Here is a 14,974-nt window from a genome sequence, read left to right on the forward strand (position 1 = left end):
TTCCTTGCCGGCATGTGCCCTGCACTGGGGGTAGATGGCCGAGGCAGCCATCCACATGTGCACTGTTGCCAAGTGGGCTATTATAACCTGCTGCAGCCCCTGTGACTCAGATGCCACCATGATTGCCAATGACAACCAGTTTCAGATTCCACTTCCTCCTCTTTCATTTCCCCTCTCCTCCGGTAGCTGTCCCATTCTGTCCTGACTAAGCTGACATGACCTCCCCCATCGCAAATGGCTTATCCAAGGTGTGTGTGTCAGGTGCCTTCAGATTTACTGAAGGTCTGAGGAGGTGGAGGGTTGTACAGAGCCATGTCGCCAGACCTCCTCCCTCCCAAGACCCCTTGCTTCTCTGATGTTCAGGAATGCCCTCCTTTGGGACTCCATGCTGAAGCTCAGTTTCCCTCTCTCTTATACATGCATTAGTTTAGTTCCTCACCCCTCAACCCAGCGTTGGGGTCCATGCTGGCTTGTTCAGAGGCTTGGACCGTCTCCCCCTGTCAGGGTCACAGAATACTGGTGATGCCATTGCGCTGCAGGAGCATCCTACGTGCTCTCCTGTGACTGACTTAGGCCACTCTTCTCCCTTCCCTTAAAAAGCAGAAATGGTAAGATTCAGTTTTAGTGTTAAATATAATATCCCCTACTCTGTGACAGAGCAAATAGTGTACTTGGTTTCAGTTAGGAGAGATGTCCTTTTACATGTTAATTAAGCAGGTGAATCCAAGTGTTGCACTGGATGCTGTGTGGATACGTGAGAGCGTGTGTATCAGTAATAGATGTCGGGTTGAATAATATAATAAGTAAATTTCTGTATCCCCTAAGTGCGATCACCCTTGCATGGAGATGTAGGTGAAATCCAAATAGGTTGCTCAGTGAGTGAGGATGGCCAGGTCCTTATCCTCCTAGGGTAATGTGAGCACAATATTGCAGTCACATCGAGCTGTTTTTACTTGCGTGTGTGTGTTCTGGTATTCCTTGTGGGGTCTGAGGAAGTTTGTGTGAATACTGGAACAACCTTTCTTCTCATCAGAGAAATGCCTCATGAGATCCCTCAAGAAAAGGAGCAGATAACTTTGCTGATGCTGAGTTTGCCACGAGCATAGATAGCTTCTTAAACCTGCATGCACTTGGGAAAAGGGACGTGCAATACATTGAAAGTTTGTTAAACATTTATATTATCATGCCTTTCTCATGGAATAGAAGCAAAATGCCTATGGGCAGGTAATTAGCAGCTTTATTTTAAGCATGGGAAAAAATGACGTCCACAAACATATCAACAGTTATAGAACAGAAAAGCTGGAACTTACAGTGTTATGCTTATATTTACTTTCCCAGTTTAAGTAAGGTCATATCTTTGAGAGTCAGATCTAATCGAGTATGGTGGTCTCTCTGGAGTGTTAAATGGTCGTTTAAAAGACTCTGGGGACAAACAGATGGAAGGCTCTTACAGTAGACAGGAGAGCAGGGCCATACTTTATGAGCTTCATCTCTCTCTGATCGCCTGCTCACTTGAATGAAGTTGGAGTTCACACTTAATTTTCCTAGAGATAGTGCCCACTTTTCACAGATTCACTGGAAATCACAGCCCAAAGCAGAGTGTACAAAAAGAAATCATATTTTTTCATTGTACAGTTAAAGTTGGAAATTCCAACTGGATCTCAGCATGAAATGCATTATGGCAATGACCAATAGAATTTCATACGTGCAAAGAGTTTGAAATCTTGATGGCAATTGAATTATTAAAATCAAAGTTCTATTTTATTTTATTTTATTATCTTTATTATTGAATGTATTACAGATGTTCCTCATTTTTCCCCCATTAACCCCCTCTCCCTCCCCATCCCCCTCCTGCCTTTTCCCACACTGTTGTCTGTGTCCATTGGTTATGCATATAAGTTCTTTGGTTTATTTCTTCCCACCCCATAACCCCCTTCCCTTTGAGGTTTGTCAGTCTAGCAACCAATTTGTACTTCTTAATCCCTTCCTTCACCTTTTTCACTCATTCCCCCACTGCCCCTCCCATCTGGCAACCAACAAAATGTTCTCTGTATCTATGAGGATGTTTCTGTTCTGCCTGTTCATTTTGTTTGTAGCTATGTATTCATTGTCGATAGCTATGTATTCATTGCCATTTTGTTTGTTCATATATTATATCTTTTTCTTCAAAAAGACCCTTCAACATTTCATATAATAATGGTTTGGTGGTGATGAACTCCTTTAAATTTTACTTGTCTGGAAAACTATATGGCCATTGATTCTAAATGACAGCTTTGCAGGATAGAGTAATCTTGGTTGTAGTTTCTTGCTTTTCATCACTCTGAATATTTCTTGTCACTCCTTTCTAGCCTGCAAAGTTTCTTTTGAGAAATCAGCTGACAGTCTTGTGGGAACTCCCTTTTAGGTAATTAACTGCTTCTTGCTTGCTGCTTTCAAGATTCTCTCTTTGTCTTGAACTTTTGCATTTTGATGATGATGTGTCTTGGTGTGGGCCTCTTGGGGTTCAACTTGTTTGGGACTGTGTGCTTCCTGGACTTGTATTCTGTTTCCTTCACCAAGTTAGGGAAGTTTTCTGCCATTATTGTTTCAAATAGGTTTTCGATTTCTTGTTCTCTCTCTTCTCCTTCTGGCACCCCCAAGGTGCGAATGTTGGCATGCTTGAAGTTGTCCCAGAGGCTCCTTACACTATCCTCATTTTTTTGGATTCTTTCTTCTTTTTGCTGTTCTGATTGGGTGTTTTTTGCTTCCTTATATTCCAAATTGATGGTTTGCTTCTTGGTTTTACCTACTCTACTATTTAATCTGCGTAAATTATTCTTTATTTCAGTTAGTACCTCCTTCATTTTTGACTGGTCCTTTTTTTATGCTTTTGAGGCCCTCACTAAGTTCACTGAGCATCTTTATAAGCAGTATTTTGAACTCAGCATCTGTTAGGTTGCTTATCTCCCTTTCACTTAGTTCTTTTCCTGGGGTTTTGTTCTGTTCTTTCATTTGGGACCTGTTTCTTTGTCTCCTCATTTTGGCTGCCTCCCTGTGTTTGTTTCTGTGTATTACTTAATGAGAGGTATGGGGCTTTCTGAGATCAGATGCTGCTTGTTTGAAAGAATTTAGGAAAACCTGAAGCAGGATCCAAGACAGGCCAATCCTATGGTTAAGCAACTGGCAACAGCTTGGGTGGGCCTGAAAGTTGGGTGGGGTGGGGCCTCAGGGAATCACCAGGGTGGGGCAATCAGCATGAGCCAGGGTGCTGGAGTCCCAGATATGGCAGCTGTCTGCCGCCCCAGGGAAGGGCTCACCGAAGGAACAAAGGCCTCTAACAGCACATTTGTCCCAGAGAAAGCCCCCTCTCCAGCCCTAGCTCCAATACCAAACAACTCAGTTCTTCCCTGTATGTCTCTGGCGCCCCTCGAGCTGCCTCCCCTCCAAGCTTAGAGGGAGTGAGTCTGGTAAGTCCGTGCACGGGCCCTTTAAGAGGAGCTGCCTGGGGCTGCAGCTGCCCTCATCCACCCCGAGCCTCAGTTCCTGCTGGTTTTTCCAGCCAGAAGTTATGGGGACTTCTCTTTCTGTCACTGGAACCCTGAGCAGGGCACCTGGTGTGGGACAAGGACCCCTCAGTCCTCAGGAAGGACCTTCCCAGCTGAGGTGTCCTCCTGATTTTTATCCACCACATGTGGGTGTGGGACCAGCCCTCCACCTCTGCCCCTCCTACCAGTCTGGATGTGGCTGCTGCTTTAATTTCGTAGTTGTAGGACTTCCATTCAGCTTGATTTCAGGCAGTTTTGAATGATAGTTGTTTAGTAGTTTAGTTGTAACTTTGATGTGGTTGTAGGAGGACACGATACCGCGTTTACCTACCTACCATCTTGATGGGAAGTCCTCCAAAGTTCTATTTTAAAGAAGACATAAATGTACTAAACATGTTCGTAGGACTCCGGTGTACTGTACAGTGTGCCTAGGATGTTACTGTATGAAAAAGTCAATCTTTTGACAATGAACATGTTGACATTATAAATATCATTAGAATGTTCAGTTACCATTAATTCTGTTTGGTGTCTTAGATGTTGTAGAGTTGGAGGAAATTGACTCAGAAGACTCAGTCTCAAACAAAAAACAGTTAAAGTAAACGATTAAGTGAAAAAGGCAAAGTGACTAAGAGAACAAGTCATATGCCACCACTGGTGCACAAAAAGAGAAGTGTGCACACATGTATATTTCTTCCTGTGCACAGGTGTCTCTGGAAGGACGTGGGAAATGCTGCCATTGGATGCCTTCACTAGGGGGAGCTAGTGGGTGACGATGGTCAGAAGGACTCCCTTCTACCTTTCCAATTTTGGATTTAGAATTGATAGCTTTTTTAAAAATACAACTTTAGTGGATTAAAAATATATAGCCTATGTAAAAAGAGAAAGTAAATAGAAAAATTAAAGGCAATAACAGTGAAGGGAAATTTGAAATGATGTCCCTCCGCCCCACACAGGTAATTCTCTGTGGTAAAATGGAAGAAACAGTTGTTCTGATGGCATTAGATTAGAATATCAGATCAGGACTCATTCTTTGAAAATATAGTTATTATAAGCTACTGAACAGAAAAAATTTTATCTTACCAGTAAATACATGTAATTTAGAATGTGACATTATTTCCAATATTCATTTGGCAAAGATTTTTAGAAAAATAACTTTGGCAGGGCTCAAAGGTGAGACTTTCGGCAATGTTTTTTTGGGGTAAAGAATATTGGTGTAACCTTTCAGGAAAGCAGTTGACCCCAGGTAATGACTTTAAAATGCTTTCACCTCTCACCCAGCCGGTGTGGCTCAGTAGTTGAGCGTCAACCCATGCACTAGGAGGATGCCAGTTCAATTCTTGATCACAGCACATGTCCAGTTTGTGGGCCCCGATCCCCAATGGGGGACATGCAGGAGGCGGCCATTCGATGTTCTCTCTCATAGATGTTTCTATCTCTCTCTCCCTCTCACTTCATCTCTCTCTCCAAAATCAATAAAGAAAAAAAAAATGCTTTCACCTCTTGACCCAGTAAGTGTACTTCTAAGAATCTGTTTTAAGGAATAATTAGAGCTGTGGTGAGAGATTAATTGACAAAGAAAGATGTACCTCATAGTGCCAGAAGCTTCATACATGGCCCGTGACAGGAAAATTGTTGCTGGTGCTGTGGTGTATTTATCCAGTGGCATAGCATATATACATAGATGTTTTAGGCAAAAAAGTAATAGCATGAGAACTTTTTTTTTTATCCTCACCTGAGGACATTTTTGCATTTATCTTCAGATAGAGCAGGAGGGAGAAAGGGGGGAACAGAGAGAGACAGACACATCGACTGGCTGCCACCCATACAACCCCAACTGGGGCTGGGGACAAACTGCAACTGAGGTACGTGCCCTTAGCGGGAACCAAACTCAGGACTCTCCAGTCCGTGGGCCGACACTCTAATGGCTGAGCCAAACCAATCAGGGTGAAAATGTTCTTGATATAATGTCACATAAGAAGCAGAACATAGCCCTGGCCGGTTTGGCTCAGACGTTAGAGTGTTGGCCTGAAGACTAATGAGTCTCGGGTTCGATTCTGGTCAAGGGCATGTACCTCAGTTGCAGTTCATTCCTGGCCCTGGTTGGGGTCATGTGGGAGGCAACCAGTCGATATGTCCCTCTCACATCGATGTCTCCCCCCCCCCACACACACTCTATCTGAAGATAAATGGAAAAATATCCTCGGCGGAGGATTAAAAAAAAAAAGAGCAATATATGGTGACCCGGCCCGCAGGTTGATCAACGAGGACTCCAGAGGGGGAGTGAGGATGAGGAGGGACAAGAGACACGAGAAATGGAGACAAGACAGGATTCTGATCAAGTCTCGTTTATTCAGGGGGAGTTCACATTATATATAGGGGGGAAAACAGGTGAAACAGTTAATGAGTATCCCACCTGAAGCAAAGTCCAATAAATACCCCAGGTGGAACAAATAAGCAAAGAATGGAGTAAACAATTATCTAGAGGAATGCAGACACTGCACGCAGAGAGACCCCGCCCTGGGGCTGGAGACAGCAGAGCAGACTTTAACAAGATGGATACCATGCAAATTGTCTCCCACAATATGGTATGGCAAAGTACATAAAAATACTTCCACATAGACATAGAAAAAGATAAGCAGAAATACATTAGAGTATTGGCTGTGGTCATCTTAGTCTTAGGCAATTCTTAATTGGTTCCTTATAGTTCTGTATTTTAAAATGTCTACAGCGAATAGAAATTACATTTTTGTATTTCAAAATGAAAAAAAATTTTTTTTCTGTTATTAAAATAACCATTGTTGGATCTAAGTGTGGGATGGTCTCACTGTGGAGTTAAAGTCCGTGAGTTGCAGAGGGACCTGGGATCTGGTTCCCATGTATGTCTGAGTTACGGTCTTCTGAAGTGGGTGGAATAGACAGCCACATGCGTTGTTCTGTGACGGTGCAGGTGGACAGTACTGATGGATGTGAGCCACGGGGCACCAGGAAGCTGGCTGCAGCCACTTCCTGCCCCGTCGCCGGCTTTCTGGAGTTCTTGCCCTGAGCAGTGAGCAGTCTGCCACAGACACCCTCGAAGGGTGCGTCACAACGATACAACATTGATGGAAATGTCTAGAAAATGTCATATTCTCTGGGAAAATGTTATATTGATGGCTCCAAAATGGGGTGCTATAAGACCCTGATATGGCCTGGCTGGTGTGGCTCAGTGGATGGAGCATTGTCTGGTGGACCGAGAGGTCCTGGTTCAATTTCCAGTTAGGGCACATGCCCGGGCTTTAGGCTCGATCCTCAGTGTTTCTCTCTCACATCGATGTTTCTCTCTCTCTAAAAAATCAATAAAAACATATTTTTAAAAATATATTTAAAAAAACAAAGATCCTGATATGCTTTCTCAAAGCTGATTCCATAGGAACTGGGAGAATTATTACATTGCCTCCGGACTGGCTGATCAAATCAGCCAAGATTTACAAAGGGCCTGCTGTGGCCCAGGCGGGCTGCACGGCCCCCAGATCTCCTGGGCGCTGGCTGAGGGGTGAGCCGCCTGGCCACTGCGCTGCATCTCCTGCACACTCTCAGTCACATCTCTTTTTGGGCCCATGTGGCTGGGAAAGTCAACTTACTTAATGTGGGACTAGGGGCAGTATTTAAATGGAGGGCAATGCCTTTAGAAAGTTTCTTAACAAAAGCATCCTAGAAACCACACTGACTCTACACGTTTTCTGATGTTTTGAATCTGGCCAGTTAAATTAAATGGACATATTTTTGGCATTATAGGTAAGTTTACTTATTTCGGTTTTTATTGCTCTTAGGATCTTTTTTTGTTTATTTATTTATTTATTTAATCCTCACCTGAGGACATTTTTTGATATTTTGTTCAGATAGTGGGAGGGAGAGAGAGAGAGAGAGAAACATCGATGTGAAAGGGACACATTGAGTGGCTGCTACCTGCATGACCCAACTAGGGCCGGGGACAAACTGCAACCGAGGTACATGCCCTTAGCGGGAACTGAACCCGGGTCTCTCTGTACTGCAGGCCGACACTCCAACCGCTGAGCCAAACCCACCAGGGCTGTATTTTTATTTTTATTAATTAATTCATTTCTGTTACAGATGTTCCCTCCACCAAGACACCCTCCTCCCTATCGCCCCTGCCCCCCAGCATTGTTGCCTGTGTCCATTGGTTACGCACACATGCATAGAAGTTCTTTGATTTATCTCACCCCTCCCCCCGCCCCCTCCTCTGAAGTTTGTCAGTCTGAACTGTACTCCTTTCTGTGTCTCTGGGTCTATTTGTTCTTTGGATCTTAACACAAATGATCTAAAAGTGCCGTCCCCCACCATTCGTGAAGAGATATCACTGGCCTGAGATCCAGTGGACCCACATTCCACCTCCAGTTGTGCAGGTAACTCCTGTGTGACCTCTAGCCAGTCGCTAACCTTCCTAGACCTCACCCCCATTCGTGGGAAGGTTGGTCTGTCCCCAGGTCCCTTCTGGCTCTAAATGGCTATACAGCAGTCATCCCACAAGCTTAGTAGCCTCCCCCCTTTTCAAAATAAGAAAATGGAAGAGACCATTACTGCTTTCCTTTCTGATTCTTTTTCTTTTTCTCTCTCAAAAACAGGAGCGGCTTCGGCGGCGGGTCTTCTTTACTTGCCCACGTGGGCAGCTGCTGTTTCCGGCTGTGTCCTCGCCCTCTTCACAGCCTCCATGTGGCCTCAAGTGCTTGGACACCTCCTTAGCTCAGGGTCAAGACCTGGGAAAACCATGACCATTGCCATGCTATTTTATATTCTAGATATATTTTTTTGTGCATGGTGCACAGCTTTTAAATTTGTCCCAGGAGGTATCTACGCTAGAGAAAGGTCGGATGTGCTTTTGGGTGAGTTCATTTGAAAGGTCTGGATTAAAGCAGTAACTATTGGAAAATGCCCTTCAATGGTGGGAGTTAGCGCTTTACATGACGAGTGGAAATAAATAGGATGATCTGGCCTATTTCATTAAAACAGACTCACTTGATTAAAAAAATCTGGAGGAATGTCTAAATGACTACTTAGGAGCAAATTTCTTCATTCATCTGAGTTTTAGTAATATTTATTACTACCACGCCCTTTTAAGTGAATTACTTGTGAAAGATAAGTTTAATTCATAATAAAGTATGAGAGGTACTGTGAAAACTTGTATTTATGATATGTCAGGAAAGGGTATGATAAAGCTGCTCACATTGCTACTTCAATGATATATATATGTGTGTGTGTGTATATATATATATATATGTATATATTTGAATTGTGAATTTTCTGTTTACTATATTTTTACCCACAAAATATATTTTGCATATCTGAACCTTTGTGTAAGTGATAAATTCCCAAATCATAGAATAAATACATTTTTATTTCAGTGGTTATGAACTTCTGTGCCAAAATTAAAATTTCATAAACTGATCTCAGCTTAGTCCTTTAAAAATTATCTCCTGGCAATGATCACATTAGTGCTGCATAATATATAAATCAAACGTTGCTTATCCTTTTAATTTAAGTAAAATATGTCAGATGCTTCCAGGATAACATCTTTGAAAAGTAAGGAGCCAGACATGTTGGTAGGGCGTTTAGTTTTTGTTTGTTCATTCATTTTTCCATTTGTTCCTTTACTCATTAAAAAAAGTTTTTGCACACCTCCAGGGCCAGGTGCTGGAGATTTAAGAGACATAGTGTCCTTGCTCACCTGAAGCTCCATTGTAGTGGGGGAAACCCCGAACATCAAATTAGACAAATATTTGTGGAATTACATTTGGGGTGAGCACTGCACATAAGCCTAGGCTTCTACCTGAGTTCCTTTTCAGCCCCTTCACCCACCTTGGTATACATCCAACTGCTCTGTACATTTTCATATACATTTTTCTATTCCATGAGCTAGACATCTGTGAAGACAGGTTGATTCAGAAGCTATATTTTTAAAGTACATGAAATATTGAAAATGACTTTTGAGAATTTGATGTTTCTGACAAATACTCAAGCTCTCATCTGATTAGAGAAGTCCATTGCCGCATTTCCTCTGCGATAATCTTGGCTTTGCGAACTTGGTATTTCTTCTGGTCTCTTTCAGGTGTGTGTGCTCTGTCCTGCTCTGTCTTCCTGTCCAATGCCCTGCTTTTTCCTTACTCCAGCTTGCTTAGGGGTCTGCCATGTGGAGAAAACGAATGAACGTAAGAGCCATTCTAAGCCTAAGTTTATTTCTTCAGGGTGTCATGAAGGATGTGCTTTGTGAGTGCCTTTGCAACTAAGATTTATTTTAGTAAGAGTGACACTATATTGATAAAGCCACAAAATTAAAACATGTTGGTAATGTTGAGAGTAGCTTTTAATATAATTAAATAATCTGTATTAAATCAGGAACAAGTTATAAATTTATTGTCTGGGTTTCTCCTGCTATTTCTTGGAAATTGCACATAATTTTTTTGTTTGTTTTGTTGCTAGCCTGCCACCTAAACTTAACTTTACTTGGCATTTCCTAATTTATATATCATTCAGTCATACCTCTGTTTCCGCTCTTAGTAGACACGACCTTAGAAATATGTAAACTTTACATGTAAGTTACATTACAATGCATCCCAGTTGAGCTCGACTTTATCGGCCCACCTCATGGGCGCAGTGAGTGCCAGCGCGCATCTTCTGGGAGGAGCCTGTGCCCAGTACCCACATCCCGGGCCAGAATTATTGCCACCCACACTGCCACATTGACAGCCTACATAGCCTCTTCTGTGCACCTCAACTTGGTGCAGGTGCAGTCTCTCCAGTGGAGAAGATTGAGTCCTTAAGGCCGTTCAGAGGCTTCTTGCCCTTGAGCTCCATCCACCTTCTGCCCGGTTAGCAGTGATGCGTACTCTCAGCAACCTGACAACTAGGACACACTCAGGAAACGGAAAGAATCCATCAGGTTCTACTGAGCTGATTTCTTATGATCATCCCGAAGATCAAAAGTATTGCTAGAATAACTGCTTAGGTACTGAGATAAATTAATGTAATAACCAAACTTTCAGGGTGTGCCCCTTTAATTGAAATCTCGACTCCTGGAATTTGTTGTTGGAAGGATTTTTAGATTGAAATGTAATATAGTTTAATATGTTCTTTCTCTTTCAATAGGGACAGTGATGCTAATTATTGGGCTACATATGCTATTTGGTCCTAAGAAAAGTCTTGACTGTCTTCTTCAAACAAAAAACAGTCCTAAAGTGCTTTTCAGAAAGAGTGAAAAATACATGAAACTTTGTAAGTATGGTTTTGCTTTCTTTTTTAAAGCATTTATTAAAAATATGGATGGACATAGACAACAATGCTTGCTGCGGGTGGTGGTGGTGGGACACGGGATAGGGAGGAGGGTGTCTTGGTGGGGGGGAAGGAGAAACATCTGTAACAAAAATAAATAAATTGATTATAAATACATGCATGAAGTTTCAAACATATATGAAATTAAAGTATAATGAACGCTCATGTACCCTTCACCCAGTTTCAACAATTGTTAACAATTTTCCAATGGTTATTAACAGCTACCTTCCCTACTATTTACGGTGAAATACTTTAAAGCAAATCTCTAATATGTCATTTCAACCGTAAATACCCTGTTTTGTTTTACTTCTAATGTAGATAAGTTGATTTAACAGGTAAAGTTTCCAAAATGCTTTGTTTTAATAGTCAAACTATTTATTCCATTCCTTATTCTCCTTTTTTAGGAGAGTAAATATGTTAACTTTTGGAATATTGATGAGCTAGAAACTCAAACATGAAACAAGTTTACTATTTAATATAACATTTCAAATGAACTGGATTAACTAAATATTTATTGAATGTATAAAATTTGCAGATAGTGTAATAGGGTACAATAAATTTCATAACTACATAGTACTATGTAGGATTTAAGGACGTGTAAAAACCGGTCTGCACTTTTAATGAATGGATACTTGACTAAAAAGACAAAATATTACAGTGTAAAGAGGTAGAAAACAATCAAGAAGCTAAATAAAATCTCAATATATTTCTAACAGAATTGTTACAAAGCAGTAAGACCATTATATAAAAACCTAATATGTGTTCTATACTAGTTTAAAAAGATTATTATTATGTTTTTATCCTCACCTGAGGACATTTTTGCATTAATCTTCAGATAGAGGGGGAGGGAGAGAAGGAGGAAGAGAGAGAGAAACATCAATGTGAGAGAGACACATTGAGTGGTTGCCACCCACATGACCCCAATAGGGGCCAGGGACAAACTGCAACTGAAGTACATGCCCTTAGCGGGAACTGAACCCAGGACTCTCTCGTCTGCAGGCCTACACTCTAACTACTGAGCCAAACCTGCCAGGGCTAAAAAGATTATTTTAAAATGTAAGGAACATTCACCATGCTTGCGAGAGAGCTATAGGCAGGGAAAGGAAGATGCGGGGCCGGAAGCGGGAGCGCTCTCTCGCAAGCTGACTTTCTGTAAGAAGTGTGGCAAGCATCAACCCCACAGAGTAACAGTACAAAAAGGGCAAGGATTCTCTGTATGCACAGGGAAAGTGGCATCACGACAGGAAGCAGAGTGGCTATGGTGTGCAGACTAAGCCGATTTTCTGCAAAAAAGGCTAAAACTACAAAGAAGATTGTGCTGAAGCTTGAATGCGTTGAGCCCAACTGCAGATCTAAGAGAACACCGGCTATTCAGAGATGCGAGCATTTTGAACTGGGAGGAGATAAGACGAGAAGGGGCCAAATGATCTAGTTCTAAGCTTCATATTTTGTTTAATGTGACAATAAAATCTGGAGGATATGTTCACTTAAAAAAATTTGAGGGACATTTTTAAAATTTAGAGTTTTTTTGTGTGTTTTGATGTTTTAGTTATTTCCCTTGAAACCAAGATCTGGCTATTTTTGCTTCTTTGTTTTTAATCCTGACAATCTTTGTCTTTTAAATTTATTATTATTAAGAACCATAATTCTTTAATTGATTTATCAAATTGAGGCATTTGGAGCAGTTAACTTTCAAAGTTGTTCAGACAATTTTATGTGATTTTAAAAAATACTTTTTCTTTAGAGCCATTTTAGGTTCATGGCATAATTGCAGAAAGTACAGAAATTTCCCATATTCCCTCTGATCTCACATGTACACAGCATCCCCCAGTATCGGCATCCCCCACTGGAGTGGCACATTCATCACCACTGATGCACACACTCGGAACACACCAGTCACCCAGAGCCCATAGTTTACATTAGGGTTTACCTTGGTGTGGTAGATTCTGCGGGTTTGAAAAAATGTACACTGACATGTATCCACCGTTATAATATCATGAAGAGTAGTCTGACTGCCTTAAAAATCCTCTGCGATCTGCCTATTATTCACCCCACCCTCCTCCTACCCATGGCAACCACTCTCTTTGTCTTTTTAAAACGTTAATAGATTTTTTTTTTTTTAGAGCAGGTTTAGGTTTATAGAAAAATTGAGCAGAAAGTATAGCTTTACCATATATCTCCTCTGACTCCTACCCTGACAACTTCCACTATTATTAACATCTGGCTTTATTAGGGTACATTTGTTATCATTGATGAGCCAATACTGATAAATTATTATGAACTGAAGTCCATAGTTTACCTTAGGGTTCACTCTTCTTGTTGTATGTTCTGTGGGTTTTGACAAATGTATAATCACATGTATTTACCATTACAGGATCATACAGAATAGTTTTGCTACCTACACATCCCCATGCTCCACCTCTTCGTCCTCCCCTACCTCCTCCAAACTCCTGGCGACCACTGTCTCCAGTTTTGCCTTTGCCAGAATGTCAGTCTTTGTTTTTTAACGTCGAAGTTTAAAATATTTTGGGGGGACAATTTCTCATGTATTATGATTTATTTCTGTCATTTCACTTTTCTTTTTCTACTTTCTGTAGGTATATTCTTTCCTTGTTTATTTCCTTGCTTTCTTTGGCATTAGTTGGGCTTTTTAATTCTTATCCACTTCTCTTTCTAGTTTGGAAATTATACCTTTAATTTCTGTTCTTTTAGTAGTCGCTTATTTTTTTTCTCAGCACATTAAAGATATTTCCCTGTCATCTGGCTTTTATTTTTGCTGATAGGAAGTCAGCTGTCAGTATAATCTTTGCTCCTTTGAAGATAATTTACCTTTTCTCTCTGGCAGCTATTAAGACTCTCTCTTTGTTTTGGTGCTCTGCAGTTTTATTGTGATGTATCTAGACATAGATCCTTTTCTCTCAATCCTACCCACCGCTCATCTTGCTTGGGAGTCTCTGGGCTTTCTGAATCTAAGGGTCATGTCTTTGATCAATTCTGGAAAATTCTCAGCATTGTTTCTGCAGATATTGCCTCTTTCTCGTCTTTCCTTTTTGATTCTAATTAGTATGTGTTGGACCTTCATATTCTCTCCCCCATGTCTCTTCACCTTGTTCATATTCTACCTTTGTTTTTACGCTGCCCTTGCCCTAATTCTCTATTCAGCGTCATCTAGTCTGCTGTTTATCTTGTCCATTGAGTTTCTAACTTCAGTTAGTATAGTTATATCATTTTATTTCTAGAAGTTTATTGATTTCTTGACAGATTTTTCTGATCATTGAGTTAGTCTCATGTTCCTCAGTAATACTATTGAACACCCTCTTATTTTTCTAAGCATGTTAAGCATCTTATTTTATATTCTGATTCTTAAAGTTCAATATCTGAAGTATTTGTGGGCTTGATTCTTCAGGGTGTTATTTCCTGCTAGTCCCTGCTCACAGACAGTTGTTTTCTCATGTATTACTTCCTGGATCTATTTATGATTTAGTTTTACTTTAAGATCATGGTCATTGGAATATTTTTAGGGAAGATTCTTTGAAGCCTGGTTTTAATGTATGGGTTATGTATGCATGACACACATGAAAATCAATGCAGGAATTAGATATTTCCCCTTTGAACAAAATTCTTGATTAATAGTTTCAATTTCATGAAAATTACTTTTTAAAGCAAACTTAATTTTTTTTAAACAAGTATCTTTGCTTTCTGTTTAGTTTTGTGGCTGCTCGTTGGTGTGGGGTTACTAGGATTAGGACTACGGCATAAAACCTATGAGAGAAAGTTGAACAAAAGGGTAAGTCATTAAAAATCTTAATATGGAATTTTATATGATATATATGTATATGCATACATTTGCACACTTCTCTATTATGATTGAACTCTTCACCTGGATCTAGTGACTGTAGGGTTCTGTATCTCATCTTCTTACCCCATAGGTCAGAGGCTGATAAAAGAAAATTATTTTATGAAGTTGGGTTGGTTCTTGGGACAGGATAGATACATGTGGTAGAGGCAAACTGCTTGAGATTTTGTTATATGAAGTTATTTTTCTCTCCCCATGACTTAACATATCTAAACTAGGAAATAAAGAACTATTTTACGACAGACTTCTTTGTACAGTCTAGGAGATATTG

General features: G+C 40.7%; 1 protein-coding gene across 1 annotated transcript in view; it reads left to right on the forward strand.

Annotated features, from left to right (window-relative positions):
* Nucleotides 1–14,974, forward strand: part of CWH43 (cell wall biogenesis 43 C-terminal homolog) — a 47,290-nt gene that overhangs the window by 12,264 nt on the left and 20,052 nt on the right. Inside the window, exons 7-9 of the mRNA XM_036271829.1 lie at nucleotides 8,147–8,404; nucleotides 10,665–10,790; nucleotides 14,555–14,634. Coding sequence (XP_036127722.1) covers nucleotides 8,147–8,404; nucleotides 10,665–10,790; nucleotides 14,555–14,634 — 464 coding nt within the window. The remainder of the gene's footprint in view (nucleotides 1–8,146; nucleotides 8,405–10,664; nucleotides 10,791–14,554; nucleotides 14,635–14,974) is intronic.

Source organism: Molossus molossus, unplaced genomic scaffold (genome assembly GCF_014108415.1).
Source record: "Molossus molossus isolate mMolMol1 unplaced genomic scaffold, mMolMol1.p scaffold_m16_p_1, whole genome shotgun sequence".
Taxonomy (NCBI): Eukaryota; Metazoa; Chordata; class Mammalia; order Chiroptera; family Molossidae; genus Molossus; species Molossus molossus.